The 27,734-nt window shown below is 42.4% G+C and overlaps 1 protein-coding gene across 1 annotated transcript; it reads left to right on the top strand.

The window, feature by feature from the left end:
* Positions 1–27,306, top strand: TXLNB (taxilin beta). Its single transcript, XM_058801914.1, has 9 exons — positions 1–403; positions 2,334–2,425; positions 6,422–6,592; positions 11,976–12,170; positions 13,705–13,824; positions 18,797–18,871; positions 24,030–24,122; positions 25,246–25,341; positions 26,429–27,306. The coding sequence occupies exons 1-9, from the start codon at positions 1–3 to the stop codon at positions 27,227–27,229; spliced, it is 2,046 nt and encodes a 681-aa protein (XP_058657897.1). The 3' UTR covers positions 27,230–27,306.
* The last annotated feature ends 428 nt before the right edge of the window (positions 27,307–27,734 follow it).

The raw sequence follows: 27,734 nt of genomic DNA, 5'->3' as shown, positions 1-27,734 counted from the left end.
ATGGAGAGTGACCAGTCTTCCACCTCACCTGGGCAGGACATCCAGGGGCAGAGCGGGGACAGACCTGCCCCTGGCCTGCCATCCCCTGCTCCAGCCCCCATGGAGCAGCCAGGTAGCTGGCCCCAAGCAGCCGTGTGTGACATCTCGGAGGAGCTGAGCCGGCAGCTGGAGGACATCATCAAAACCTACGGGTCTGCCACCAGCCTGATGGAGAAGGAAAGCACTGCTGCAGGAAGAGACAGGCCTGAGAAGGGAGAGCCAGGCAGCTTGGAGGATGCAGAGTATGAAGATGGAAATGAAGAGAGTGAGAAAGAGAAGCTGGCTCCTGGGGATGCCTCCAAAGCAAAGGAGCCCAGCGGCAACAAGGAGCAGAAGCTGGAGAAGAAAATCCTGAAGGGACTAGGTAGGTATTTACATACTCACACAGCCCTTCTGCAAACACAAGTGAGAACTCCCTGGTCCTTGCTCTTTACCATGTTAAGTTTCTGGTATGGATGATAGGGGCCTCCAGCTACCACTGAAAATTATAGCGATCATTACAATTTTTCTGTAACTGATAATTTATTTTGGCACTACCCAACATGTAGGCTATATCAGATATTAGTTCTTTAAAGAAAAGAGTTGTATCACACAGTACTGATGTACTTCTGAGCCACCCACATTGGTTAGCCAGAGCTGTCAGTCCAATGACACACTGCACAAAGTCACTTAGATGAAGGAAAACCTAGCCTCTCATCTGTATCTTGGTGCATTTTTCTTCTCCTGTCTGCTCAGATATGGCTACTCACTGGTCACAACAGTAATAATGGTGCTACTGTGTGGCATGGGGACCTGCAGAATAAATTAACTGTCATGCCCAGGTTGTTTTTCATTTAGTAAACCCCTCGACTAATCATATAATATAGATGAAATAAGCCAATACATTTGTTCTCTAACACCTCAGCCCTGGCAGAGCTGTCAGCTGAGCTAGAAAGAAGTCTTAGCAAGTTTTTGAATACATGTACTTTCTGCTGGGCAGCCACTAGAGAGCAATGTAGTTACATTCTAATCTAATATAGATGTAAATTATTTCCCTTCCTACATTTAATTCCAGCCAATCTTCGAGCCTCCCCTTTGCATGAGAATCCAAACCCAAATGCAGACTAAGCCTGTAAATTAATCACCATAGACATTCTCACAGACAAGGGACTAAGCATAGGACACAGCATGGATTTTTTCCCTCAGAAATTCTTTGAATATCCAGAAGAAAATTCCTCAGTTTCTACTGCCTTGGCTTTGGTGCTGTTACTGTACTTCATCAAGCTCTGTGAAAACCCTACCAACACACAATGCTCCATCTGCCCTTGTGACAGTTCACACCAGGATTTGATTTTAGCTCCACTTATTTATGCTGATGCTGTAGAGAGAATTTAGTGTGAAATAAAGGATTTTCTCCAGAGACAGTACTCCTGGCCTGCACTAGAACTGAAAATGTAGAAAATGTCCAGCCCAAAGCAGAAAGCAGATTTTGTCTAACAGTCTCAGGAAGGAGGAGCATTTGGAAAAGCATGTCCAAGCCCCTGGGACCACAGGCAACCTTATCTCCAGGGATGTCAGAGACACTTTGTATTTCATGGACAGCAGTGTTCAAGTCCCAGCTCATACCTGGGGCTGAAATGAAAACCAAGAGGTGTCAGAGGAGCAGCAATACCTGAATGGCTGTGCAGTGATTTGGCTTTGCACGCCCAGGGAGTTATTAGACTCCCTCTGGAATACAAACTTTCTCCACCAAGTCAGTGAAGTGATTTACACAAGTATCACATAGCCCAGACCTGGCTGGCAGCACATACCACCCTCTGATTGTTTACTTCCACAACATAGTCTCTATATCTGACTTAATATCCTTGATGTCTTGTGTGGGTCTATCAGCAAAGGAGCTGAATACACCAGACTTGATCCATTTTCACTTACAAAGAGAGCTTTTCCTGAGCCTCTGGGGTCCAGGCCCTTTCTGTCCTATTTCAGTCCAACGTGCCACGTGTCTGACCTAATCATCTTGCAAAGACATTGAATGGAAATCGGATTACACAGGACAAAAGCATCTCACAGACAATGTTTTTGTTAGAAAAAAGCCCATTACTGAGGTGTGAAATGGAGGAAATTCCTAGCATGTTTGTTCTCATGGGGCAAAGAAAAACTCAGAAATTTACTGTAAAAATTGTTCCTTTCCTTCCAAAATGCCTCATTTCAGCCTGTGTTCTTACAGGCCCAACCAATTTCAAACAGCCAATTTCATAACAGGACATCAACTACAAACTATATAGCATCAAATCTCTGCTTCCTCTTTTTCTAAGGAAAAGAAGCCACCCTACTGATGCAAAGTTTGAATAAGCTGAGTACTCCAGAAGAGAAGCTGGACCTGTTGTTTAAGAAGTATGCTGAGCTGGTGAGTACAGTGTTGGCTCTTTTCTGTACAAACTGCCTACACAAGAAGGTATAAAAAATACATGACATGCAGCATGGTCAAACCTCACATACCAGCAGTGTCTGTACTCATAAGTGAGTCCCAATACAGTTGTCATAGTCAGATAATTATGGGTAAAAAAAGAGAAAAAAAGTAAAAAGTGAGGAAAACAAGATTTGGGACAGAAAGTTGATGAGGCAGAATATTTGTACTTAAAAGCAAATCTACCAAACTGACCCACACTGGAGACTGGTGTCTAGGCTCCTGCCTTCACCTCCTGCAAGGAGTTTTGCATGTTTCTGTCCCAGGTATGGCTTTAAATTATGCATTGGTGATTTCATCCAAATGAAAATAATACAGGATCTAGAATAAAGCTTCCTGTATTAGGAAGCAGACAATAGACAACTAAGACTAATTGTAAGAGAAGCCAAAGCACAATGAAATGAAGAGTCAAAGCCCCTGCCACCATAATGTCACTCCTGTAACAGTGCCACCTACCTGACTGTTCTTTCCACACTTAAGATGGGTTATTTTCAGATGAAGGGATATTTTCCTTTGTAGTCAAAGGACTGCATGACCATAAGCTGTGGAAATCTTACAAATGACAAGGCTGCAGCATTTTACACTTTGTGGAGTGCTGAAAAACGTGTGAAGCAGAACACTGACTTTTTAATTGATTTTATGCACAGATGTGTCCATGTCTCATAATAATGCGAAGTGAAATTTAGCTTTCCGTTTTTCATGTAAAATCCTCTGATTTCATAAATTGGGTTCAGGCTGTTTATAGCCTATCTCATGCTTAAAGGGACTTCATGCTCTCAGATTAGCTGAAATAGGTCTTCTTCCTCTACAAAGTACTCTCCACCGCATTCAAATGGCATTGCAGCACTGTATAAAACAGGGGCTGGATTGCCAGTAGCCCATTCAGGAGAAAGGTGCTAAAACAAAAGTACTGAACACTTGTTTCTGACATACTGTGCAATGTCACTGAAATAAATCATTCCTTAAATACAACAAAAACCTTGTTGGAGACAGGCTCACCCTGCTCACTTGAAGTGGCTGAGGGGCATGTGGTGATTAATGGCTTGTCAGCAGTTGGCTGTAGCTGTGACCGCTCTCCCTGCTCCCTCTTGTCCGTCCCCATCACACACTTGGGATCATGTCTTGCTTTTGCTGAGCTGTTTTCCAGCCAGATCAGCTCCCTGGTCTGGTGGGCCATGTGGTGACACAAGCACTTGTTGCAGCACAGCTCAGGGGAAGGTGTAGCCATGTGATAGATGGAGCTGGCTCCCTGGCAGTGCTTCCCTCGCTTCAAATAGCTGGAGAGGCCGCCCAGCAATGTTATGTCCCTGCCAGCCCATGCCCTGGCACAGTCTGTACAACTGTGGGCACACTGCAGGCCGGAGCATGGGCTGGAGAAGGTAGAAGCCATGCCAGAGGGGATGGGGAAGCAGGACAGGCATTTGGGCACAAGCTCTGCCTCTACTCACCAACAGCGAACATCTCATTCACTAAATCCGGTGTGTTGGGTTAGCAAAGCAGACTGTGGTTTACAACAACTTTAACTTACAAACAACTGTCACAGAATTGTTTATAACTGGATTATTTTCAGAGGTCCTGCGATTCTCACAAGTGCTGGATGCAAGAACAATATGCTAAAAAATAAATACAAGCTCAGACATTGTCTGCAGTGGGATCAAGATAAAACTTCTCTTTCCTAAATTGACTGTTTCTCTAGGACAGCTTTCAAAAGTCAAAATTGCTTATATTTGCAGTTAATTTTAGCTTCTACTTCATTAATTATTCATAAAAAATTATAATTGGGGACCATTTTGGCATTCCTATTTACCAGTGAATTGCCTTTTTCATTGCAAAAGTAACATCATGTCTTAGCTATTCCTGAGAACTTTGAGATGTAAGTTTCTAGTGCAAGTAATATTAATGGGGGGAAAAAAGGAAAAAAAAATACATGAAAGACTTCTCATATCAAGATTAATACCAACTTTATTCTGAGATCCCTAACTCAAGCACAGTTTGAGTGAATGGTGAAATTTGGATAAATCATTATCCACTGAGCACAGGGTGTGCATGCCAAACGTGAAGCAAAAAGAACACTTTTTTGTGTTTTTCAGCAGAAAATGGATGTTGTCATCTTATTGCAAAGCTCCCATACCTTCTCGCACACAGCTCCTCACAGCACTGACTCCTTTTTCACAGCACAACCAACAAACTCCAACTCTTTTCACAGCACAGCCAACAAACTACAGCTCCCTTCTCACCCAGCTAACCCACTCTGCTGTAGCACGCTCCTTATTTGGCACAGCTGTGGCCTGTTAAGGGCAGGCCTGTTCCTAATCTTTGGTGATTAGTACAGCTGCAACTCCTCAGGGGTGAGATACCTTCTGCACTATCTTTATTTTCTTACATTTTATCCCTCCACAAAGGGAAGGGGACAAAAACAAACTTATGAAGGAAAAAATCTCAGCCTTAATTACAGAAATTTATTTTCCTACAGTACTAGAAAAATTATTTCAGCTAGTGCAGCTTGACTAGATGCAAAAGAAAGCCTGTATTGTGATCTACAGAAGCAAAAATAGACAATACATCTGTTAAAAGTTGGACATAAACTGTAAATATACTCCAAGCTGGTGAGAGCATTGTTTTGTGGTACAATTAGCTGTGATTTGATTAATAATACATAGACCTCTCTACTGTAAGCATAAATTACTGAACATCTACAGAAAACACATGAAAGTGTAAAATACGATAATGTTGACTGTCTTGTTTGAGCTGCACATCATTCCCCAGTGCTCACAGACTTTCCCAGTCATACTGGGGCTAATTAGTACAAGTGACACCATATTATTAGATAATGTAGTCTTAACAGCAACTGTTATTATTAAGGTTTGCATGTTTAAGCTCATGTGCTACTGTTTTTCAATCAGAAAACATCTGGATTTCAGAAATACCTTGCAATGTATGCACATCTGTGATACAGTGAGGAGGGTTATTGTGTGTTGGAACAGGAGATGAAATCATTAAAAGCTTCAGAGGTGAAAGACTTCTTTGACCTCACTGTTAGGGTGTTAATTTAGGGTACAGGAATTTTTTTCAAAACATCCAGTGATGGACACGCATCAAAAGAAATAACCAGACTGTGCAGGGGTTACTATTAGGAATTAGGTTGCTGGTCCTCTTTGCCCCCTCCAAATCCACCCTGCTCCCTACCAGCCTTCCAGGGAAGGCAGGAGTCATGCACCCACAGAACAGCAGTCTCCCAAGGGAACAGCAGGGACTGTCCCTGTTTCCTCCAGGAATTATACGGAGACAAAGAGCCTAAAAGAGGTTTGGTGTGCCATGACCCACCCCCAGTGATGGCAGGACCTTCAGAAACACAACTGACAGGAGCCTGGCAAGAGGAGGTGCCGCATTTTGGGAAACTCTTCTCTGAAGAGAATTCTTCTCCATCAGCAACAAAGCCCCCACATGAACAACATTCCTGGTCTCCAACTCCTCCTCTGTTGTTTTGTCCAGCAGGTTCCTGCATATTTAGGAAACTGCTTCTTTTTCAGGAAACTAAAAAATAAAATAGAATTAGCAACCACTGTGTCACCTCATGATCTGGAGAAATCTCACCACATAAAGCACTACTGATTGCTCTAGATCCAAATGTTGAAACAAAAAAAAATCACAGATGTCCTTCAAAGAAATTCAAACCAAAGAAGGAAGAGCTAAAATGGTTAAAAATTATATTCACCCAACCGCAGTACAGCACACTTGGGACTGTCGCAGCAAGCAGGCTTGGGAATCTCCAGGTTCTTCTCTCCTATCACATTAGTGCTGGTAAATACAAAATATTTCCTAAGAGGTTAAAAAAGTTTGAAGACTTTCCCCAGAACAAAAGAACCTATTTTCTTTTCCATCCCACTTGTTTCATTTTAATCAATGTTTCCCTGTTTTAATCCCCATTTTGCCCAGCTTGAAGAACATCGTGCTGAGCAGAAGAAGCTGAAGTACCTACAGAAGAGGCAGGCCCAGATCACCAAGGAGAAGGACCAGCTGCAGAGTGAGCACAGCCGAGCCATCCTCGCTCGCAGCAAGCTGGAGAGCCTGTGCCGGGAGCTCCAGAGGCACAACAAGAACCTCAAGGTGAGCGGGAGCCTGAGCACAGTACCCAGCAGGGAGGGAAAGGTGATGTTGACACCTTGCCATCTCCCTCTAGTACCAAATCAAAGGCACTTTTGCATCTACACATGCAATAATAATAATTATATATACACTCTGATCTTGAGGTCCGTTTACACCAAGATCTCTTTGTTTCTCATTCGGAAATATCCCAGCACTTTTGGACACTGGGTTTGCCCACACTGGCTGTAAGACTTCCTTGCATTACTAGGGAGAAGAGTGCAGGGACTAACAGACCATGTCCCTCAGAGTGCAGATGCAAATGCACGTGCATGGACAGAACCACAGGAACACCAGCTTTGCTCCAGTGGACTCACAGGAGGCTGGTGGGTGTTTTCATGTAATTCAAGCACTTGGACTTTTCAAGTGATTTGTGAGGATCAGTCATTCAGGACATTTGTCTAAAGACACAAAACATCAAGACAGGAAGAATGCCAACATTATTTGTGGAAGTTGTTTGGATTACCAGAATCAGTTAAAAGAGAAAATTTTGAGGAATGTCAAAATGCTGGGATCCATACACCATGTCTGCCAATTGCTTGGTGCATCACGCCATTTAAATGTGAAATTTATAATATGATTATGCTCCTTGAAAAAAAAGTATGTTCAAGAAGAATATTTCTGTTGTGATCATCCTTTTTTTTCTGAGTGCATGTTAGTGATAGTGTTGGTATTAGTATACAAAAAGCCTCTGCTTTGATCTATTCAAGCCCTTTCTTTATGGGGATACAGTTATGTATAGAATTACACATAGGAATTGTCAGCAGCAAGAATTCCATCTGATACAACCTCTATTACTGGTAATGCATTTTCATTCACTTCCACCGGCTCAGGAGTTGGCCTTCAGGGTCTTGCTCTGACTTTCCTTGTGTGCTGGTAAGAATACAGCTGGGAGAGGGAATAGTCACTCATACACTCAAACTAGTGTGTGCCCTAGTAGAAGGATAAAAGCAGTTTAACACATAGGGAAGCTAGAAGCAAATCTCTCTGTGCTCAGTTATAGTCACAAAGAACTGCTAGTGAAAATTAAATTTGTGCCTGTTATTTGTATTAGACCTGAGCCATTCCTCAGTATTGATCCACAGTGATTTACCAGGCCACCTGTGGGTAAAATCTTTCAAAAGAAATATGAGCCAGTTTTAAAGTGAATTAAGGATACAGTGCTTTGCATAGCCTTAACTGATGTTCCTAAGCAAATCGTATCAGTGGAACAAATCAGTGAAGACTGGGGCATTGAGAAAAACTAATTCTATTTGGAAAACATATTTGGAACAAATTTTGTTGAATTTCTCATACAGTTTCACAGCTACTTTATGCTTATTAATCTTCCTACTAGAAAGCATGATTTTTTCATTCTCTTTGTATACAAATACTTCTTTGCACATTTCATCTTTACAATTAGGAAAGTCTCTTTTCAACATTTTTTTACCTGTTGGACTGCTTTACTTTGTGACTAGGTTCTCTAAATAAAGCTATCAATTTCAGGCTCATTTTTTATTTTTATTGTGTATCTTTGCCAGGTGAGCCAGGGAATATGCCTGAGGTGATCTGGTATTAGGAAGAAGTGTTTGTATTTTCATCACTTCTTTCTAAGAATTTTGAGACCTTTTAAGAAACCCAGAATACTATCTTTCCTCAGGTTCCCATGCTATCAGCGTAGAAAAAACCCCAAAATTAAATAAGACAGTAAGACAAAATACACTTGCAGAATGCATAAGAAGTAAAGTAATAAACAAAAACATTTGTTATCTTTATCCAGTTTTGTCTCTCTAAGAATTTTAGCATAGTTCTTGGAATATTTGCCATTATGCTTTAGCTCCTAGATATCTGTGAATGTCCAGAAACTCATGTTCTATTTATTTAAATGAGTGCAATTTTCTTTCACTCATGACTGTAATGAGAGGGCTCAGAACCAGAAAATCTATCAAACTGTATTTTTAAAATCTTACGCTTAAATATTTTTATTTTGGTTTTGGCAGGACAGAGATTCATAACTTTTAGTGCTTGGGATTAGCACTTTGATTATGTTTCAAAACGTGGAAAATAGAAGCTAGGAGGCTGTGTCATTTCAATAGCAAAGGAGAAAGCTGGTCTGCCCAGATCAGAAACCCCCTCTGACTTGCCATGTGGTACATTATATGCACATCATGTCATGTAAATGTCATCTTCACTCATCTGGTGTGTGGAATTCCCATTAACTGCACATCCGTGCAGCCAAGTGGTGATGAATATGTATTCAATGCAGAGCTGCATTGAAAATCCACAGGGCAGATCAGAGAAAGAAAATTTCTGCGTAGTATTGGATACCAGCCTCAAATTTTCACTTACATATAGTCCAGCTACTCTGATTATTTCCTTGCAGTTACACAGATGTTTAACTCTCCCTCCAAGAAAAGCAGAATAAAGGTTTGTGAAATAGTGGAATGTGTTCCCACTGCAATAAAGAGCAGCTCTGCTGAGAGCAACAGCAACTCATTTCTCTGCATGGAGTTCATGTTCTGCCAATTATCTGACAGTTTGGTAGCTACTTAGCATCTTGTAGTGACATGAACATCTCAGGTCCCTCGTCCTCCCTGCCACCAGGCATTAAGCAATGACTTTCATAGAAATGTCACAAAAGTCAACAGCTTTAGCTATGGGCTCAGCTCCAAACTGGCTCAGACCGTGGTGCCTGGGAATAAAGAGCACAGTTCATTGAAAAAAGGATTCCTCACTCATATCATCTTGGCTGATACGGCTTCAGCAGACCAATAGTGCCCCAGAGAGGCACGAGAACAACTCCAGTATCAATCACACTCTTCTGTTCACAAATGATCTCACATTCCTGTGCTAAATCCCAAACTCCAAAATATCCTGTCTTAATTTTAACAAGGTTTTACATTCTTACATTCTTGGCAGCAAAACATGAGAGCAAAAGCAGTATTGCACTAGGACAAGAACATATGTTTGAAAGGGTAAACAGGGAGTGCAAAGGTTCAGAAAGGGCAGAGAAAAGAGAACTAGAGTTTCTGGCTGGTCTCTGCTCAGTGCTGTAGCCACACTGTTGTCCTTCTGCTCAGCTCAGGATTACCTTCCCTTTAATCTGTGACTGGGATCTCAAGGATTTAACAAATGAGGGCCTCTGAGGAGCTCCCCAGGACACACACCAGCTCCCATCCCCCAGCAAATATCCTTCTCAAGTATATTTTTCTCCAAAGCAGAACAGATACAGAGAAATCCTGCATCCTGCAAATAAATGCTTGCTGGCTCAGTGTCTTTAACCATGAATCTTTGTATTATCTCTGTGCTTTGTATTGTATCATTTTTCTACCCCAGAGGAGCAGGAAATAAGATCTTCTGAGTAACACATATGCAGAGGGTTGGTTTTTTTACATTTTCATGATTGGTAGTCTCAGGATGTCTCCTTTCACCTTGTAACAGAACTGTTTGGTGTGACATATGAACAATCCACATTTTTTGGTTTATATTCATATAGACTTATTACTCTGGAGAGCTTTAAATCACAGCAGTGACATGTTATAAGGCTACCTGCATTAGAACAATAAAGTGTTTTTGAGGAAGGATGTTTTGAAACCACAGATAGACAACTTCAGACATGCAAGTTCAATTTCTCACTCTGACTTCTGGAAGTGAAGCACCTTCCCTCTTCTGCCTGCTCAGGGCTGCACCTATGTAATGGAGAACTAAAAGACATGAGGAGTTTTTTAAACAGTTTATCAGAGATAAAATGGAATTCTAACTTAATTAAAACTACCTAGGAATTCAAGTCAAATTTGGAAAAAGTTTCAAATAAAAATAAAAAGGATGACATTGTTTGTAAACATGTCCTTTCAAAAGAAAATTAGATGTTTCCTTTTGGGAATGCTAAATCAATAGATCTAAAACATCTTTTGAGCGGCATTTTTAACTCTGCTTTGGAAGGTCATTCTTCTGCTAAAAGGATTGAACCAAAAAATATCTACAAACAGCTCTACTGCTGGTTAAGCAAAATGTTTCAAAATAATTCTCACCAACTGAGAGAAAAAAAATTGGAGAGCTTCTCTTTCATCTTGACGCAAATTTTTTGTATGTTTCATTTCTAAGCCAGGTACTGAACCAGGATCCAACCCCCAGGTCATTTGCCCAGTTCCACATGAAATTTTCCTTCCTATTAGTAGAGAGAGTCCTTCTGGGTTTCACACTTTGTATTACTCTTTATGAATACACACACAGCTTCTTGGGTGAACTGCAGAGCACAGCAGGGCTCCGTGTACCAGGGTATTATTAATTTCTGTGCACCAGGGTATTATTAATGGCTCCATTGCTTTCCTCCCATCATCCAAGGTCATGGCATCCCTATTGCTCCCTGGACAGCAAAAGGACAAACATGCCCTACCTTGAACAGCAGCTGTCCTAGATCAAGCTCGTGCTGTGCATGCTAAGCAGAAATTGGGTCATTTGGTATTCACCTTACTTTATGAGCAGGGCCCAAATCAACGCCTGCTATGTCACATTCATGATACAAATTATACCTTATTAGAGTCAGCCAAGGCTTTATTCAAATATATTTATAGAAAATATCCATATGCAGTGTTACCAGAGATTTTTATGCAAATTACTATGATAGTTGAAACCTTATCAGAGTATGCCATTTGCATTCTGTGGAGGGAGTTTTTAGCGTGGTCCTGGCCTGATTTGTAACTACAGCAGACATGGTCTAGCAATTCTATATCAGGATTACCTTCCCCAGAAGGGCAGACTGCCCTGGAAGAAAATGAGGAAGGAATAAAAATAGTCTGTATTACTGGATCCAAAGCAATGAATCCAGATTCTTTCTGCATTGCCTTTTATATAAACAAATCTAAAACAGAAGTTCAATAATAGGGAAACAAATTAAATCTGAATGTCTGCTTTAATTCTGTAGGAAACAACTTAAAAGCTTTCCTTGAATTCACTAGCTAGTAAATTAGTGCAAATATTTATGTCAGTTAAAAAATTAGGGAAGGAAAATTGGGAGGGGATTGGAAGGGATTCTTCAGCAAGTGATGGATTTCTCTTAAAAATTTAAATCCCAAAGGCCGTGACTTTGATATGAAGATTCCTTGTTAAATCGAGGCATTGTAAAAGGTGATCTTTATAAATGCAAATTCTTAGTTCCCTAATTTTTTTCAAGGCCGCTGTGTAATTGGCTCTGTAAATTTAGAATCTTGCCTAATGCTGGAGCAGATGAAAGCAAGAAAATCTCCAAAGAGGAATGCAAACACGTACAATCCTTCAAAGAGAAACCTTATGCTACTCTGAAACAGTATTTTTTGGGAACTGCTTATTATGCCTCTCACTCACTGTGTTCTCTCCCATTTAACAACAGGAGGAAACAATCCAGCGGGCACGGGAGGAAGATGAGAAGAGGAAAGAAATAACTAATCACTTCCAGAGCACGCTGAGTGAAATCCAGGCTCAGATCGAGCAGCAGAGTGAGAGGAACATGAAGCTCTGCCAGGAGAACACGGAGCTGGCCGAGAAGCTGAAGAGCATCATTGACCAGTACGAGCTGCGGGAAGAGGTGAGCGGTGCCCCGGCCGCTGCCGGGGATGGCAGCACGCTGTCCGGCTGTCCCGGGGGACCAGGAAGCACTGCCGGCAGCCTGGCCATCGTTCGTCTGTCTCACGGGGTGGCCCCCATGTGCTTTGCCCTCCGAGCAGGGCCGGGCCTGCAGCAAGGCCTCTGCGGTGTGGGGCTGCGTGGGACAGCGCCCCGCCCGTGGAGCCGCGGCTGCCTTGCTGTGAGGGAGAGGGCTGAGGCACCCGAGCAGCCAGAGGTGCCAGCTGTCTGCTGAGCTGCTCCAGCTCCCCCAGATCCTGGGACCTCCCCCAGCATCCCTTTCCTCCTCCCCACTAAGCTCCCTCTGGGTACACCCCAGCTCCCTTTCCTTTAGTAGCGTGTTCTGCAGTGACAACAAAGATATTTTGTTCCCTCCAGAAGCAGGTTGCTGAGAAGGGCTCTGATGTAAACTATTTGACCCTTTCCCAAAAGCAGAAAATTAGGATGACAGATAAAGGAGACCCTTTGAATTTAAATAGATTGTGTTTTTTTTTAATTTTGACGCCAGAAAAAAATCCTCCAGTAAAATCCCAAACTACCTTTTTTTAAAATTTTTTATGACAAACATCAACAAATATCACAATGGGTCTTTTTATAGTTTCTAAATACATTTACTGTGAGCCTCAGTACAATCAGACAACATTATCATACTGAATAAAACATAAGTTATCTATCTTTACAATCTGGAATGACTGATACAATACCTGCTTTTCCAAATCTATTGAATCATGTATGAATTTCTATACTGAATGAAGGAAATGTACACTCCTCTCTTGTGGTGTCTATGAGAAGAAAATGTAAACCAGAGGGACACACGCAGAATAATTGCTCCTATGAATTTTATCTAAGTGAATGAAGAGTGAAGAAGGCTATCAGCAGCATTTATCTCCTGAAAGTCACCATGGAGGCAGACAATTTACAGGCTGGAGGAGGCCTCTGGTTTGTTTGGTCTTATCTCCAGATCCCCACTCATGTCCTGTCACCCAGGCCCTCCATTGCGCAGGTGTGTCCAGACCAAAGGGGATGTGCTGGGCTTGTATTTACTCAGAGGCTGTCATGGGCTGTGCACATGCTCCCAGTACTGCAGGTGCAAGGTGTCTACACCATCATCCACACTGTGGCCATTTAACAGCTAAAAAAAGTGTGTCCTCAGCACTTTTATTATTGGTGAGCAATTATTTGATCTTCAATCATACTAGATTGTACTGATCACTGCATATGTAGATCACAGAACTGGCAAAGATGCTAAGGCTTTTTTTTTTCATATAATAAATCAAAATTGATAATGTACACCAGCTTCCCTTCCCATGTTAATTCTGGCACAGTTTATTCTTTTCACAGCTGTAACGTTTCAGTAATTGCAATAGGAGTGTCTTCTTGTTTTGCAATGATTTTGTCTTTTAAGTGTTCCAGTAAATACAGTACATGTATAAGCATGAAGTTCTGTGTAGATAATTAAACCTGCACATTCAGCAGATTTTTTTTTTTTTTTACAGCACCTTGACAAAATATTTAAGCACAGAGAACTTCAACAGAAACTGGTGGATGCCAAGTTGGAACAGTCTCAGGAAATGATGAAGGAAGCCGAGGAGCGACACCAGAAAGAGAAGGAATATGTATGTGCCTATCCTTCTAATTCGTCTGTCTTTCATCTAGCTTTAGGCCAAAACAAGCCCTGCATGCTATTTCACGAATATATTCAGGTCCAATCTGGGGTAGAGTAGCAGAGAAGTTTTTATAGCTACCATCAGTGCTTAATGCAAAGGAACAGCCTCTGAAAGGCTGCTTTCTTTGTAATTTACAGTTTTAGAGGCACACTACAGAGCAGTGGGTTAGAGCCCAGACTGTTTCAGCTAAATCACTGTCACTGTGCAGTTGGTGCATGGTGATGTTGGGTCAGGTGATGCCATTGGTTTCCATTTGTCTCTGGTACTTGATACTGCATCTCCCCACACAATATGAATGCACGCAGCTAAACCATCAGAGAGGAGACTAAGAACTTGGGATTGAAGTGAAATGGCTGAAGGCTGCTATTCCCCCAGGTTCCAGGCTCCCCAGGCATGCTGCCATGGATCCACTTTTGCCATGGAGGAATCCACAGGAGCCACTTGCTCTTACAAAGCCTCCCCTTCACTGCTTCCCTCCTTATACTGGTTTGCCAGTGCCTCTGTCAGGCAAGGTCTGGATCTGTTTAGCAGCTTTGTCTGCTCTGTCTCCCTTTCTGGAGGCAAGGACATCTCTAGCAGGGGGACAAGGAAAAGTAGGAGACGTCCTCTGCAGGCACAGCTGGGATGGAAGGAGGACACTCCTCCATCTGTAGTCTGACACATTTGTGACTCAATCTGACTAAAATTAATTTTCTCAGACTGCCTGGTATTTTCACAACAATCCTCACATCCACAAAGGATCAGAGTTCAACGCAGGCACGTGGTCCCTCTTCTCAGTGGAGGCAGCAGCTCTCAGAGGGAGTGACAGGCTCTCATCAGCTGCAAGAAAGCTTTAGTTTTCACCAGTCCTCCAGCTAACTCAGGAGCAGCATGAGAGATTTCTATAGAGAGAACATTTATCCCTTCCCCATATCTGGAAACAGATATATTAGCACAAGCATGGCTTTAATGGGTATCTTAAAATACTCAAATAGATGAAAATATGGGGCTCTAAGACTTGTTGTTAGAGCCCAAAGGAAACACAGCATACACCTCTTACCAAAAACAGCCCATAAGAGGATTTTTCCTCTTTCTCTGAACTTATCTCTCAGCTGGAACACCCACTCCTGCTCAGCTTTACTCCCGGCTAAAGAGTGAGGATGAAAATGAGCTGGGGCTTCTCGGTGCAAATCTGCATATCACTGCATGACAATCTGTAGTCCAGCTGACTTATTCTCCTTCACTCTGAAACCCACATAAAGCCAAACCCCAAAATTTCATTCATGACCATCGATTCTTGGCAGATTTAAACTCCAAAAATCTCCAGATGTCCAAGAAATCGCTTACAATGGCAAAGCAAATATGGGCTTACTTTACTGAAGTCACTGGGAGTTCTGCTAATGAGTACCAGATTTCAAATGCTGAGGGGGAAAAAACCCTCAGAACAGGAGATATAAAAGACCAAGCATTGGCTCTGTGGAAAACTGGCATATACAGCCTTGTGTCAAAGAGCTTTCATGCTGCACCTCTCAGAACATGAATTTTAGGGCTGCTTGTCATCTGTGACTGTCCCTGTTTTAGCCAAAACTTCTTTGCATGTATTATCCAGAACTGGTATGCACAGATTTGGTATTTTCATTTCTTTTAAAGCACTGAAAGTCATCACTGTCTACAATTGGGAGTGGAAGATTTTCTTTTGGGCTTTGCTGTGTGCTAAAATTAACAGGTTTGAAAACAAGCTACAAAACCTTTACGCAGTGGGTGTATAATGGTATGCACAGTGTACAAAGAATATTTTTCCCATTGTCCAAATGAATTCTTAAAAATCCTGTCCCTGAGGTAGGCTGGTGATGTGGGGCTAACATTACCTCCAAGCAAAGTAGATTTAGCTGCAGAAATGAAGGCCAAAAGCCATGCAATGAGTCAAGGCATAATTAGGCATGTCACGATGCATCACGGGCAGCCCAGCACCAGAGAGCTGGCCTACACTTGGCTCCCACCTCCATCCTATTGATGTGCTCTTAGTCCCACCCACCCAGCCATTGTGCTAGTGTCTGTGGGAGTAATGTATATACATGTATGTGTGAAACCAAGGTGCCTTTGATGGAGTTCTCTCACTTAGCTGTAACTCTCTCCAGCTCAGTAATGTGCAAAGTTAGAACAGCTGTCAGAATGTTTCTCTCCATAGAATTTTCTCATCCCTGTGCATGACCTTTGCTGCAGGATTTTGCAAGTGTTCTTAAATGAAAATTATTGTATGCTTTTATCTATCTGATCACTCTTTGAAGGCTCACTTTGATGCCTTCCCATGCACTTCTTGCATGTGGGAATCTTTGCCCCTGTGCAAAACTTCTTTACCTCAGACAATGAGAGGTGTTCCCTCGTGCAGGGCGTGTGCACCTCAGAAGGAGGTCATCTCATTGCTTGCACAGTTCACTCTACACATTCACCAAAGAATGCAATTCCCTGTTGAAGCAGCAGTGGTTCCTAATGTGTGGTTTTCACAAAGGGACAGCTTGACCTAAGGATGCTATTTTATCACCATCCCACAACTGGTCAGCACGACATAATTGGAATTTACAGAGTCTGACAGCAAAAAGAGAAGTTTAATTTTCACTAAACCATCCCCTGTGACTGTCTGGGCCTCCAGCAGCTACCATAGCTCTAATAATAGAGTGTGGCATCACCACCCTTCACTAAAGTGCTGCTCTGTAAACACCACATGCAATATTTATTCATTTCTTAATACTTCAGCCTCCTTGTTACCACTTCACAGTCTATTAATAAATGTATCAGTTCTGATTCATTTTCTCCCAGCCTGGTGTTTGCAGATGACCTCAGGCTGCATGAGAATATGTGCTAATTTGAGCAAACCTCTCTGTGGCTTGCTTCCAATACAGAAGACTTTATTAACGCTTGGATTTTTGTTCACTGCAGAAGTTATGTGGGTCAATAAGAAAGAGGGATTTCATTAAGAGGCAAAAGAAGCAACTTTTCTTTGCCTTCTCTGTCCATCTGTTGTGCTGTGGCTGAAGACATGGTGCAGGAGGTGGGACCTTTTCATTATTCCAGTCACATTGGGTATGGAGGTAACCCCAGCTGAGATTGAAGCAATTCAGATAAAAGTCCAGTCCTTGAAAGTAATGACTGGCCTAGGGACTGAGTAGCTCTGAAGGTTTTTGAAGCACATTTCATTAAATCATTCAAGCCCTATAAATTCTAAAAGACACTCTAAAAATTAGATATCAAAGAAAGGTGAAATTTAAAAATCCAAATTTCATCCAGACTTTTAAAAAATTTATTTCATTTTTTGTACATGAAAAGCATGCCCTCTTCTGAGAAAATAAATGCACAAACTGATGCTCATTTAACCCATGCCAACTCTTTTTACTGGCCAGGGCTTATACTATTTGAAATTTTAATCAACAAGACCTGAATTAAAGAACTTGATTTATCTCCATGGAATCAAATTAAATTCTCAAAATAAATATTGAGGCAGATATAAAATAAGTACAACACAATTTCTTCATAATTGAGCTGTAAAACATTCTTGTCTAGGAAACTTTAGATGTTAAAAATTCAGTGGGTCCAAATTAAAGGGCTGAATTGATGAAATATTTTTCTAGAGCCAATATACAAATGTTTATATATGCAGCAAATCTAATTCAGATAGTTTCTGTGCCACAAACAGCTGGAGACCATCAGCATTTTAGGGTTCATCTTCAGCTCTTTTACCAGGTGGTATTTGCATAGTTTACATATGTTATTTCCAATAAAATGGTTAGAATAAAAGTTTTTACTGGGGATCAAATACATTTTCAGCATGTGCTTCTACTTGCCTTTCACTTCCAGTATAAGATCCCCTGACATACACAGTTCTTTTAATTATCAATATATTTTCAGATCCCAGCTGTGCTATTTTAAATACAATTTACAGTACAATTTAAGTTCAATTTAGTCCAACAGAGCAAAATCCTGTGGTAAAATAACTTCTTTATGTCTCATTTCTCAAGCTATCATTAGCATTCATTTTCTAAAATATATTTGGCCTGACTAATAAAACACTTTATAAATGTTTGGTAGACAACAGGGACATTTCTTTAACACCCTGGTAAATTTTTCCTGCTTTTAGATTAAACCATTTGCTGAAATATTACTGTGTACTTTGGAAGTGCTGACTCAGAACTGTAGCCAGGAAAGGTCTCTGCAAACCTCATTCCTATGGTTCATTCAGCCTTGACCAATCCTCCACCTGTTTTATCTGCAGCCTGCAGATCAGAATGTGATTTTGCCAAGCACCTTGGAGTAGGGAAGCAGACCTTCCCAGGAGAAGCCAGGGAAGAAATTGCAGTCAAGCTCCTCCTGGGCTGCCTACTTAACCTGAGACATTTATCACCCTGAGCTGGAATTCTCCACTTGCCAGGGCAAAAAGAGCCCAAAGATAACAGACAGCAGTAAATGTATGACATTTCCTATGCACTGGATTGCTGAAAACTCCCAGATTTTTTTGATGCAGGTCTGACTGTGACCATCCCCACATAGTAACTCAGGGTCATTAATGTGACAGGAAGTTTGCCATTCACTGAACAGCAGGAATTTGGCTGGAGCTGTGCTGAAATAAATGTGCCAGAAAGTACCATAACCATTCTCTAGAAGTCTGGTGAAGATGTGGTTAAATACTGCACTTTTTATAGCCCACTGTACTGCACACTTAATTCCAAGTAGGCTTTGAACTCCTATTCAAATATGCCCATGGAATGCAAATAGCCTGTCCCATGTCTCAGGATAACAGTAAATAGTCTGCCTTACCTAACTGCTCTAACTGTATTCACCTGAAAGTTAGGCCACTCCTTATCACAGTAACATGAGGAGCTGGAGCATGAGGATTTCCAACTGATAATCTAGGGACCTAACAATTTTTTCTCTGTTGCCCAAAACACAGCTCCTGAACCAAGCTGCAGAATGGAAGCTCCAGGCCAAAATGTTAAAGGAGCAAGAGACTGTCCTGCAGGCACAGGTGACGTAGGAGAGGTGATTGCATGGTGTGCCTTTGTTTGCCAGTTTTTAACCCATGAGGCACATCCCAGGTAAAGTATCCAAACTGCTTTCTGTGTATTCCTTCTAGCCTCATTCTACATCTCATAGACTATTGCAAAGGAAGCAGGTTATTTTCAAGCCAACTGTAAGGTAATGCCCATACTGCAAATCATACTCTGACATGTGGGTTGTTTAGTCTAAAGAAGAGAAGAGGCCCTTTTTGCAAATTTTTGGTATAAAAGAGGCTTACAAAGATGGAGAGAGATTTTTTGCCAGGGCATGTGATAGGACAAAAGATAACAGTTTTAAAGTGAAAGAGGAGAGATTTCTTTTACATATGAGGAATAAATGCTTTGCTGTGGGATGGTGGGACACTGGAAAAGGGTGCCCAGAGAAGTTGTGGATGCCCTGTGCCTGGTAGTGTTCAAGACTGGCTGGATGGGGTTTGAAGTAACCTGGTCAGTGGGAAGTGTCCCTGCCTAAGGCAGAAGGATTGGACTAGCTGATCTTTAAAGGTTCCTTCTGACTCTAATAATTCTAAAGTGCTGATTTATGAGTATTTACAGCGCTCAACCACAGAACAATGTGTGTGCCTTGATAATTCACCATAACTACCCTTCAGGCAGGTCACTTTTACAGCAAAGCACTGGAGTACATACACATCAGGAAACAAGTTTACCAAACTGGAGCTGCTGTGCCCATATGCTTTTCTGAACTGGGGTGCAAAGGCAGCATTTTCGTTAACAGGAATTCTGTCTACTAAGGGCTTATAGAGAGGGGTCTCTAGGATTTCAGTGCTTAACTGTAATTTGAAACTTTCAATAAAATAAAATTACTTGCCAAAATTACGCCAGGAGTCAAGCTGGAGTGAAAGCCAGTAAAACCAAGCCATAGGCAGAATATGGGAGCAATTTGGGAGCAATGCAATAATCACCTTGAATATTCAAGTGAGGCCTTGAATCAATGAGTGAGAACACTAGATGACACCAGAAAGAGAGAGTATCAGTAAATTTTTCTAGATTTAAGAAACAATTACGTAGATTCTTTGACCTGTCTGTGAGAAAGATTTCCCCCAAGCAGAACCTTGAGGGGGGTGCTGTCAGTCTGTCAGTGCCTCTTGCAGCTGCCCATCTCCTCTTCCATCAGAAGTGCCTCCCAGCCCTTGCTCACAGTTAATCATACAGGCAAGTTGTCCCAGCTTTTTCTTTGCAGATGGTCTAATTGCTGCCTCTTGAGCCCTCAAGAAATTTCAGTGTTAAACTGATAACCTGGACACCTGCTAAGAGGGGTTTAGTTTTTAGTGTGTTTTTTCAGAGGCTGAGATAAGCCAGTGGCACACCAAAGAACATCATATAAACTGCTGCTGACAATAGTTTGACAGGTTCTGCAATGAAACCTCCAAGGCCTCCAACTGAGTCTGTCCTGTCTGCAAACCTGCTCCAAATTTTCTTAGAGTGGTTTTAACGAAACTTTTATGATCAACCAGAAGAAAAAAATTATGCAGGCAGACCTCGGTAGCCATCTTAATGAAGCTGGAGTTATTGATAAAAAAATAGAATACTTGAAAGAGAAAAGGTGTTTTTAGAAAACACCAGTCGAGTCTGTGAAAGCATTGAGAATACATGTGCTCCTCCCAGGCTTGTGCAGACAAAAATTTTATTTGCTTCCTGAAATGAAATATGCAGTTAAGTGTGTTGCTCAAGTGTGAGAGCTCTGTCACTTACATACCAGCCTTCATTTGGAATTACCAGGGATAATAACATTATTAATATTATTTTTAAAATTTTTTATTATTTCCAGTATGGTAGCACCAAAGGACCTCCCTCATGGGCCAGATGCTGTAATGCAAGGTGTTGTGCAAGTGCAGAACAGAAAGAGCATAAAGGGCTCCTTGACACAAACAACACAAAGCAATAAACAGATATTATGTCCCATCCCTGGAAGTGTTCTAGGAGAGGTTGGATGTGCCTTTGAGCAACCTGGTCTAGTAGAAGGTGTCCCTGCCAGTCTTTGGGGTCCCTTCTAACACAAGTCTTTCTATGATTCTGTGATTAACAGAGGAACTGCTGCATGGAAATTTATGAGAAGATGTTGGGTCAGTGAGACAGGGAGAAGCCATAATATAACCTTCACAGTGAGATATCACTCTGCTTCAGAGGAGGTGATGAACACCCACTTCTTCCTTGAGCTGGAAGGAACTGGGGACATCATATTCATGCCAGCCAGTCTCTGGATGGCCAATGTGGCGGTGACAGCCAAATCTGGGACTCCAAATGGTGACAGGGGTCTGGCACCAGCTGAGGAGGCACACCCAAACTGTGGTGGTGCTTCCCAGGATGCTGCATGCTCTCCCCAGGCATGATGCTTAGGCAGACTATTTTAGCTTCACGCATTGAAACCAAATAAAAAGATAGAAGCTGGCCAAGACCTTTAATGTTTGGTAGCCAGCACAGGGCAACCACTAAACCATGGCAACCAAGAAGAGCACAACAAGGCCAAAGAGGTGTCCCCATGGTAGCACCCTCTCAGCATGGCAGTGCTGAGGAGCCCCCACTTCCCACAGCCTTGCACTCACAGCAGTGCTGCCTCTGTCCTCCCTTCCCACACAGTACTGCTGGATGCAGCAAGGCAATCCTCGTCTCCCTGATCTTGGAGCACAAGTGCATGCTCCCAGTGAGTGACATCTCTCACAGCCTGTTCCCAGCCACTGTGAAAACATTTATTTATTATTCAGTTTAAATTGCAGATGCTATTCTTAGTGCTGTGGTGCTCCTCAGGGACCCCGCTGAGGTCAGAGCTTGCCCTGTGCAAATGGGAAATGTTTTTGACCTAATTAAACAATTCGCAAAAATTGGAAGGAAAAGCAGAGACAGAATTGAGGTGAGCTTTCTTAAAAAAGATCTGGGCTAGCAGGCTCAGTTCTCTGACTCCCACCTCTGCTCCATCACCTGGCTTTGGGAAGCTCAGGCATTTCTCTTTAGAGCTGTGACATCTCTTCCAAATGTCAACATTCCACTACTACACCCGGTAGCAGTGTCCCACCTAGGCTGTGGAACTTGGGCTGCTAAAACAAATCCCTCTGAGTTTTTGTTTGTGCCTAGGTCACAGCTCTGGCTACAGCCTTGTATAAACACAAACATGCAAGCTTCATGTCAGCTAGCTCTGACAGTGGCACCACGGAGTGCTCTGTATGGGTTAACATCCCGCATCTTCACCCAGCTCCGTGGGGAAGGGCTGCAGCCTGTGCCCTCCTCTCAGCCTCCCAGGCCCTTCCAGCCCAGGTTATACCTGCCTGGAACCCTGCTTTTGTGGCTGTGGCGAGGGGCACCATAACATAACAACCAGCTAGAACAAGCATGATACATAACATAACTGTACTTGATGTCAAAGTCAGAATGAAACCCACCCCGCTATTAGCAATGTTTCCTAAATCTTCTTTTCCTCAGTGACTTCATAGAAGTATCAGGGGTGAGTTGCCTACACCCCCTCTACACTAAAGAAAATTTCCTAGGTAATCCATTTTCCAGCTCTCTGCTGGTGTGGAGAAAGAAGGCAACCTGCTTCCACCCACACACTGGAATACTGCAGGCTGCTCTTGACCCTCCCAGAGCTCTGCAGCCACCCTGCCTCAGCCACCACATGTGACACCATGTGACACTTTTCCTAAGAGCTGCCAGGGTGGACAGATGAAATGTCTGATGACCTAAATATTTCTAGGGATGTTCTGGCACCAGAAGGAATGGAACAAGCTGGAGCTGGTCTTCTTTTTCAAAGGGAAAAAAACCAGCAAACAAACAAACAGACAAACAAACAAACAAACAAGAACCAACAAAATAAAGTACAACAACAAAAACCAAACCACGCAGGAAAAGCTGAAAACGAGAAAATCTTACAGAAACACTAAACTCAGATCTTTAGAACATTTGTTCCTCCAAAACCATCTGATGATTTTAGATACAAAATATTGTAATAATGAAAAAATACAGCCACAGATAAACTTAGACATGGCCAGGTATAAACTGATAGCAAAATATGGAGCCCTGGTAGTCTGAAATGCTGGCACACTGCAAGAGAATTTTATTCTGCTCTGCTCCTCAGAGTGAAGTGAAACTGGCAAAAGAGGCTGGCTGGGGATGGCTTGCTCTGTCTTTGCTGGCCTTGCCTACAGCTGCAGTCCAAAACAGAGCTGACAAGGTCTCAGCTGGCTCAAGCTGTGGTGCAGGGATGCATCCTGAAGGAATCCAGTGCAGATTCACAGCAGTGTGAAAGTGAAGGGTGGGCTTTGTTTGCATGCCAGGTAATACAGAAAGTGAGCAGTGACGCTCCTCTCCAACAGGGGAGTGCAGCACATCAAGCACTGCCTGTGCAGCTCCTGGCCAAGCCTGAGCCACCAGGTGGAAAGATGGAAGAAGGGAAACCACGACTGCAGCATGGTGTGGGGATGCCTCTCCCCCAGCTCACTTGGACATCCAAAGCATCCTAGCCAGGGCAGCACCCAGGTCCCAGCCTGGCTGGAAGAGTGCTCAGAGAAATCCCCAAGGCAGGTGAACAGCCAGGCAGCCATGCAGTATTGACCTCCTCTGCCAGGGCTGAAACCCCCAGGTTAAAGCTGGGATTTGGTGACATCTGTGAGGTGAAGCAAGGCTTGGAGCTCAGGCACAGCTCTGCTCATGCTGGCTCTCACCTTGAGTTAATCACACTGAATGGTCCTGCACAGCATCAGTGCTTGGACCAGCTCAGGTTAGTCCTTGCCCATGGAGATGGGCCAGGGATTAAAGCAAGGGGAATGTTTTCACAAGTCTTGATATCTACAGAATTACTTTTTTTCTGGACACCCTGTATAGGGATACCACAGCTGCAACATTCAGGAGAGGAGGGCATCCATAACTCCAAAGTCTTTTTAAAATCACTTGCCTGACTCTTTCTATTCTTACTCATCTTTCTGCAATGGAGGAATCATAATAGTTTGCAACCATAAAAAGTTGCAAAGAGTTTCTGCGCTTTCATGGTCTCCAAACAGAAACTAATTTCCATGCCCAAACATAATATTTATTTTATTATCTTCTACCAAAGTAGAAGTTTGCCATCCTGGATGTACTGAAATTAGTGAGGTTTTTTTTCTCTCTCTGTTAATACAGATCACTCTCTACTCTGAAAGATTTGAAGAATTTCAAAAAACCTTGGCCAAAAGCAATGAAGTGTTTGCCACATTCAAACAGGAGATGGAAAAAGTGAGTAGGAGCTCATGCCTGAACTCTGTAATTGATACGTTCCTTTTAGATTTTGATATTTCTCACTCTAATAATTCTACCTGAGATGGGACCATCTCTGCACATTTTGAAGAATAATTTCATCAACATTCAAATAAGATTTAGGACACACTCAGCCACGACTGACAGCAGGTTGGATTTCAGCTTTGCAAGCTGAACAGCAGAAAGGAGAGTAGAAATCTCTCCATTTCAGCTAAAACTGAAAGTGCCTGGAAGAATAAATATTTTACTTAAAATACACTGTGGTGGTTGGGTACAGATCCCTGAGACATACCAGAGGGGGAGTCTGGAGCCACATTTATCAGACCATGTTCCCAGGAGTGCATAGAACCTTCTGGGTGACTGACACTGGTACAGCGAGTTTGACATAGGCTACATAACTTTTACTAGAGTGTGTAGGCAGAGCTGAAGCCCACCAACCCCTTTACACCATGTGGAAACCATCCAAGAGACTGTTTCCTTGCAGCTGGGGTTCTTATTTCCTGTAATGAATGGGAGTTAAAAACCAAACACATCTACCTATTTTACATATTTGTAATAAAAAATGTTCTGTTCTGCCACCAAGGCTCAAAATCCTCATGCCCTGATCCAGGCAGCACCTAATAATTCTTCACAGAGAGTCCTGCCTGCACAAAATCATCAGGAAAAATGGTGCTATTTAGCTAGTGGTGTGTTCTGGGGGTAGTATAGAGGGGTGAGTCGTCCAGGGGGAATTTCCCTGGCCTTGAGGGCTCAGAAGAGCCCCTCTTTAACTTCCCAGCAGTCTAACACTGTAGTCTGGTAAAGAGACAAACAGAATCCACCAAATTCTTTGCCTTTTGTTTTTGTGGTAGTTTGTATGCTGGAAGTTGGCTATAATCAACTGGTCCTATTGTTGGGACTACAGACTAGAGGCTGAAAGTGATATAGCAGCTACTTCAAATGAAATCCATCCCTCAACATAAATTATTACTTAGCACAGACACTACAGCTGCTGGTAGCAGAGCTCTGAGCAGGGCCAAAGACTTGAATAAAGGGGCTGCCCTAATTTCATCTTTAGCTTGGAATTTCTGTTGTGATGTAGCTTTTCTTCCTAATTCTGTAGATGACAAAGAAAATGAAGAAGTTAGAAAAAGATACTGCTACATGGAAATCCAGGTTTGAGAACTGTAACAGAGCATTACTGGACATGATTGAAGAGGTGAGCAGTCTTTCCCATCTCAAGATGCATCCTTTTCCCCACGTAAAACTTTAATTAGGAGATGAGATAATCCCAGAAATCAGTGAAAAAATTCTTCTTGAATCTAAGGGTCTTTCTTTCAAGCTACCTTGATAATTGGATGTCTTTAGAGAAAAAGACAATCCCAGCTGGTAGTGCTTTTAGATTGTGCAGGCATCCACTACATCCATGAGAAACTGAATTATGTAACTCTGAATTTTAAGTGCTCTAAAAATGGGTGATTCTCAATGCTCTCCCATACAAGCAAATTGGCATTAGTTCACTTCATGCTACTTTCTGCATAAGAGCATCCACCCAGGGAATTAATGTGTTCTAGCTAATGAACTTTAAAATCATGCTTTTCATTAACTTCCTGTGTAGTCAGACTCTAAGAGTCAAAAGCAAGTACTGTGTCTCTCCATATTTTTAAATGTGCTGTCCCAGGGGCATTGCAAAGGAAGTTCATAAGCACATTGGAACTCATTCAAAGAAGATAAGAGGCTGCCTGAAGTTTCACCCCAAACATAAACTGAACTGGGACCAGATCTTTCTGGTTAGCTTTGTAGCTCTGTGCTATGGCTATTTCTATTTTTATGGATTTCTATATCTCTTGTTTCCTCACTGGGTGTAGAAAATGTTCCAATTCAGGATGCTCTTACAGAGCCCAGAAACAAGATAAACAAATAAAAAAAAATGCAGCTCATTTGCTTCCAAATTCACACCCACACCAACCAAAAGTCTAAGCAGGCTCTGGGTTGCTTGTCTGCATGGACATCCACTATGCTTTTCCATTTCTCCAGAGCATCAGCAGGTACTCCTGCAAATATATTTGAGTGAAATTGATCTGAATATGTATCCAGAATGTTAATACATTGTAGTTACAGGGATGAATTTCCTCTTGAATCTTTGGTCCAAAACACTATAGTTATTGAAGAGCAGTTGGTGAAAGCCAGCCACCTGGCAGCATCCTCTGAAGGCTGCTCAAATAATTTCCTAATTGCCAGTTCCACTAATGAATTGTATGCACTCAAACTGAACCTGTACCTTTGCCTGATGTCTTTGACTACAGAAAGCCATGAGGTCCAAGGAATATGAGTGCTTTGTGCTGAAAATCCAGAGACTAGAGAACCTCTGCCGTGCTCTGCAGGAAGAGAGAAATGAATTGTACAAAAAAATAAAGCAAGCACAGTTCCCAGAAGAGGTGAATGGAAATGGCATCTTAGAAGAAGATGATGAAGAAGATGATACTAAAACAACGCCTTCCCCCTCTGAGCAGGAGAGCATTGAGCTGCATGAGAGTGACAAGAGGATGCTGAAGCAGCTGGCTGAAGCTTTCAGGGTGTCCCACAGGGCAGAGGAGTCCCTCCCAAGCAACAGCAGCAATCCAGAGCCCTGTGACACTCAAACATGTAATGCCATCCTGGTGCCAGAACCTCCTGCTCCTCTCACTCCTCATTCAGAGGCTGGGAAAACCTGTGAGCAGCCCAGCACGAGCACACCAGCACCCACTGAACACACAGCAGCACCCACTGAAAGTATGACAGTGCCCACTGAGAATGGGTCAAAGCCCACCAAAAGCACGCCCTCCCCTCCAGACAGGGTGCCAACACCCACAGAAAGTGCGCCAGTGCCTCCTGAGAGTGTGCTTGTCCCCACTGGGAACATGCCAATGCCCACTGAAAGCATGCCAGCAACCCCTGAAAACGTGCCAACCCCCGCACAAAGCACACCCATCTCCCTTGGGAATATGCCAGTACCCATTCAGGGCCCACCAAAAGCTGCAGAATGTGTGGATGGCCCAGCAGATAGATCTGTCCAGGGGCAGTCTGGGAAGCAAACAGGGGACACAGACATGGAAGCAGTGGATTGAAGACACCATGTGCCCAGGCTTGTCTTCTGCAAACCAGAGCTCTGCTTCGTCCTCTAAATTGATACTTTTTTTTTTTTTAAGAAACAAAAATTGTTTCCTAAAACACACTCATGTATTTGTATGCAAATGTAATGCACTTCTCTTTGCTACCACTATCCAGTAATAATGGGTCTGCAAATTTTGCAGTCCTTCATCTGCTTGAAGTATAATACTTTCTTAATGACATGGAAATACAATGAAATCACAGTATCTCTTTTTCCCAGGCATGATGAGTCATCTCATTCAGGAAAATAATTTTAGTGTTGCACTTCCATGTTTCAAAAAACAATGCAATTCTCATGCATATATTTAAAGACTCATAATTAATTCTATCTATTTATTTTGATATTGCATAAAAGGTGGCCTACTTGGACACACTATGATTTTAATAAATGAGGTGAAAGGAATCTGTAATTACAAAGTAAAATACTGAAACCATAAATGTGGTCAGCCATATCCAAGGAGT

Source organism: Ammospiza caudacuta, chromosome 3, assembly GCF_027887145.1.
Source record: "Ammospiza caudacuta isolate bAmmCau1 chromosome 3, bAmmCau1.pri, whole genome shotgun sequence".
Taxonomy (NCBI): Eukaryota; Metazoa; Chordata; class Aves; order Passeriformes; family Passerellidae; genus Ammospiza; species Ammospiza caudacuta.
The sequence above is the reverse complement of the archived record's forward strand: the minus strand, read 5'-3'. Positions and strand labels throughout refer to the sequence as shown.

What these genes read in the sequence shown, in the direction of transcription:
- TXLNB (XM_058801914.1), top strand. Translation starts at nt 1, where the DNA reads ATGGAGAGTGACCAGTCTTCCACCTCACCTGGGCAGGACATCCAGGGG. An exon ending in GGCACAACAAGAACCTCAAG is followed by an intron (nt 6,593 to 11,975) that starts GTGAGCGGGAGC and finishes ATTTAACAACAG; the next exon opens with GAGGAAACAATCCAGCGGGC. An exon ending in AGTACGAGCTGCGGGAAGAG is followed by an intron (nt 12,171 to 13,704) that starts GTGAGCGGTGCC and finishes TTTTTTTTACAG; the next exon opens with CACCTTGACAAAATATTTAA.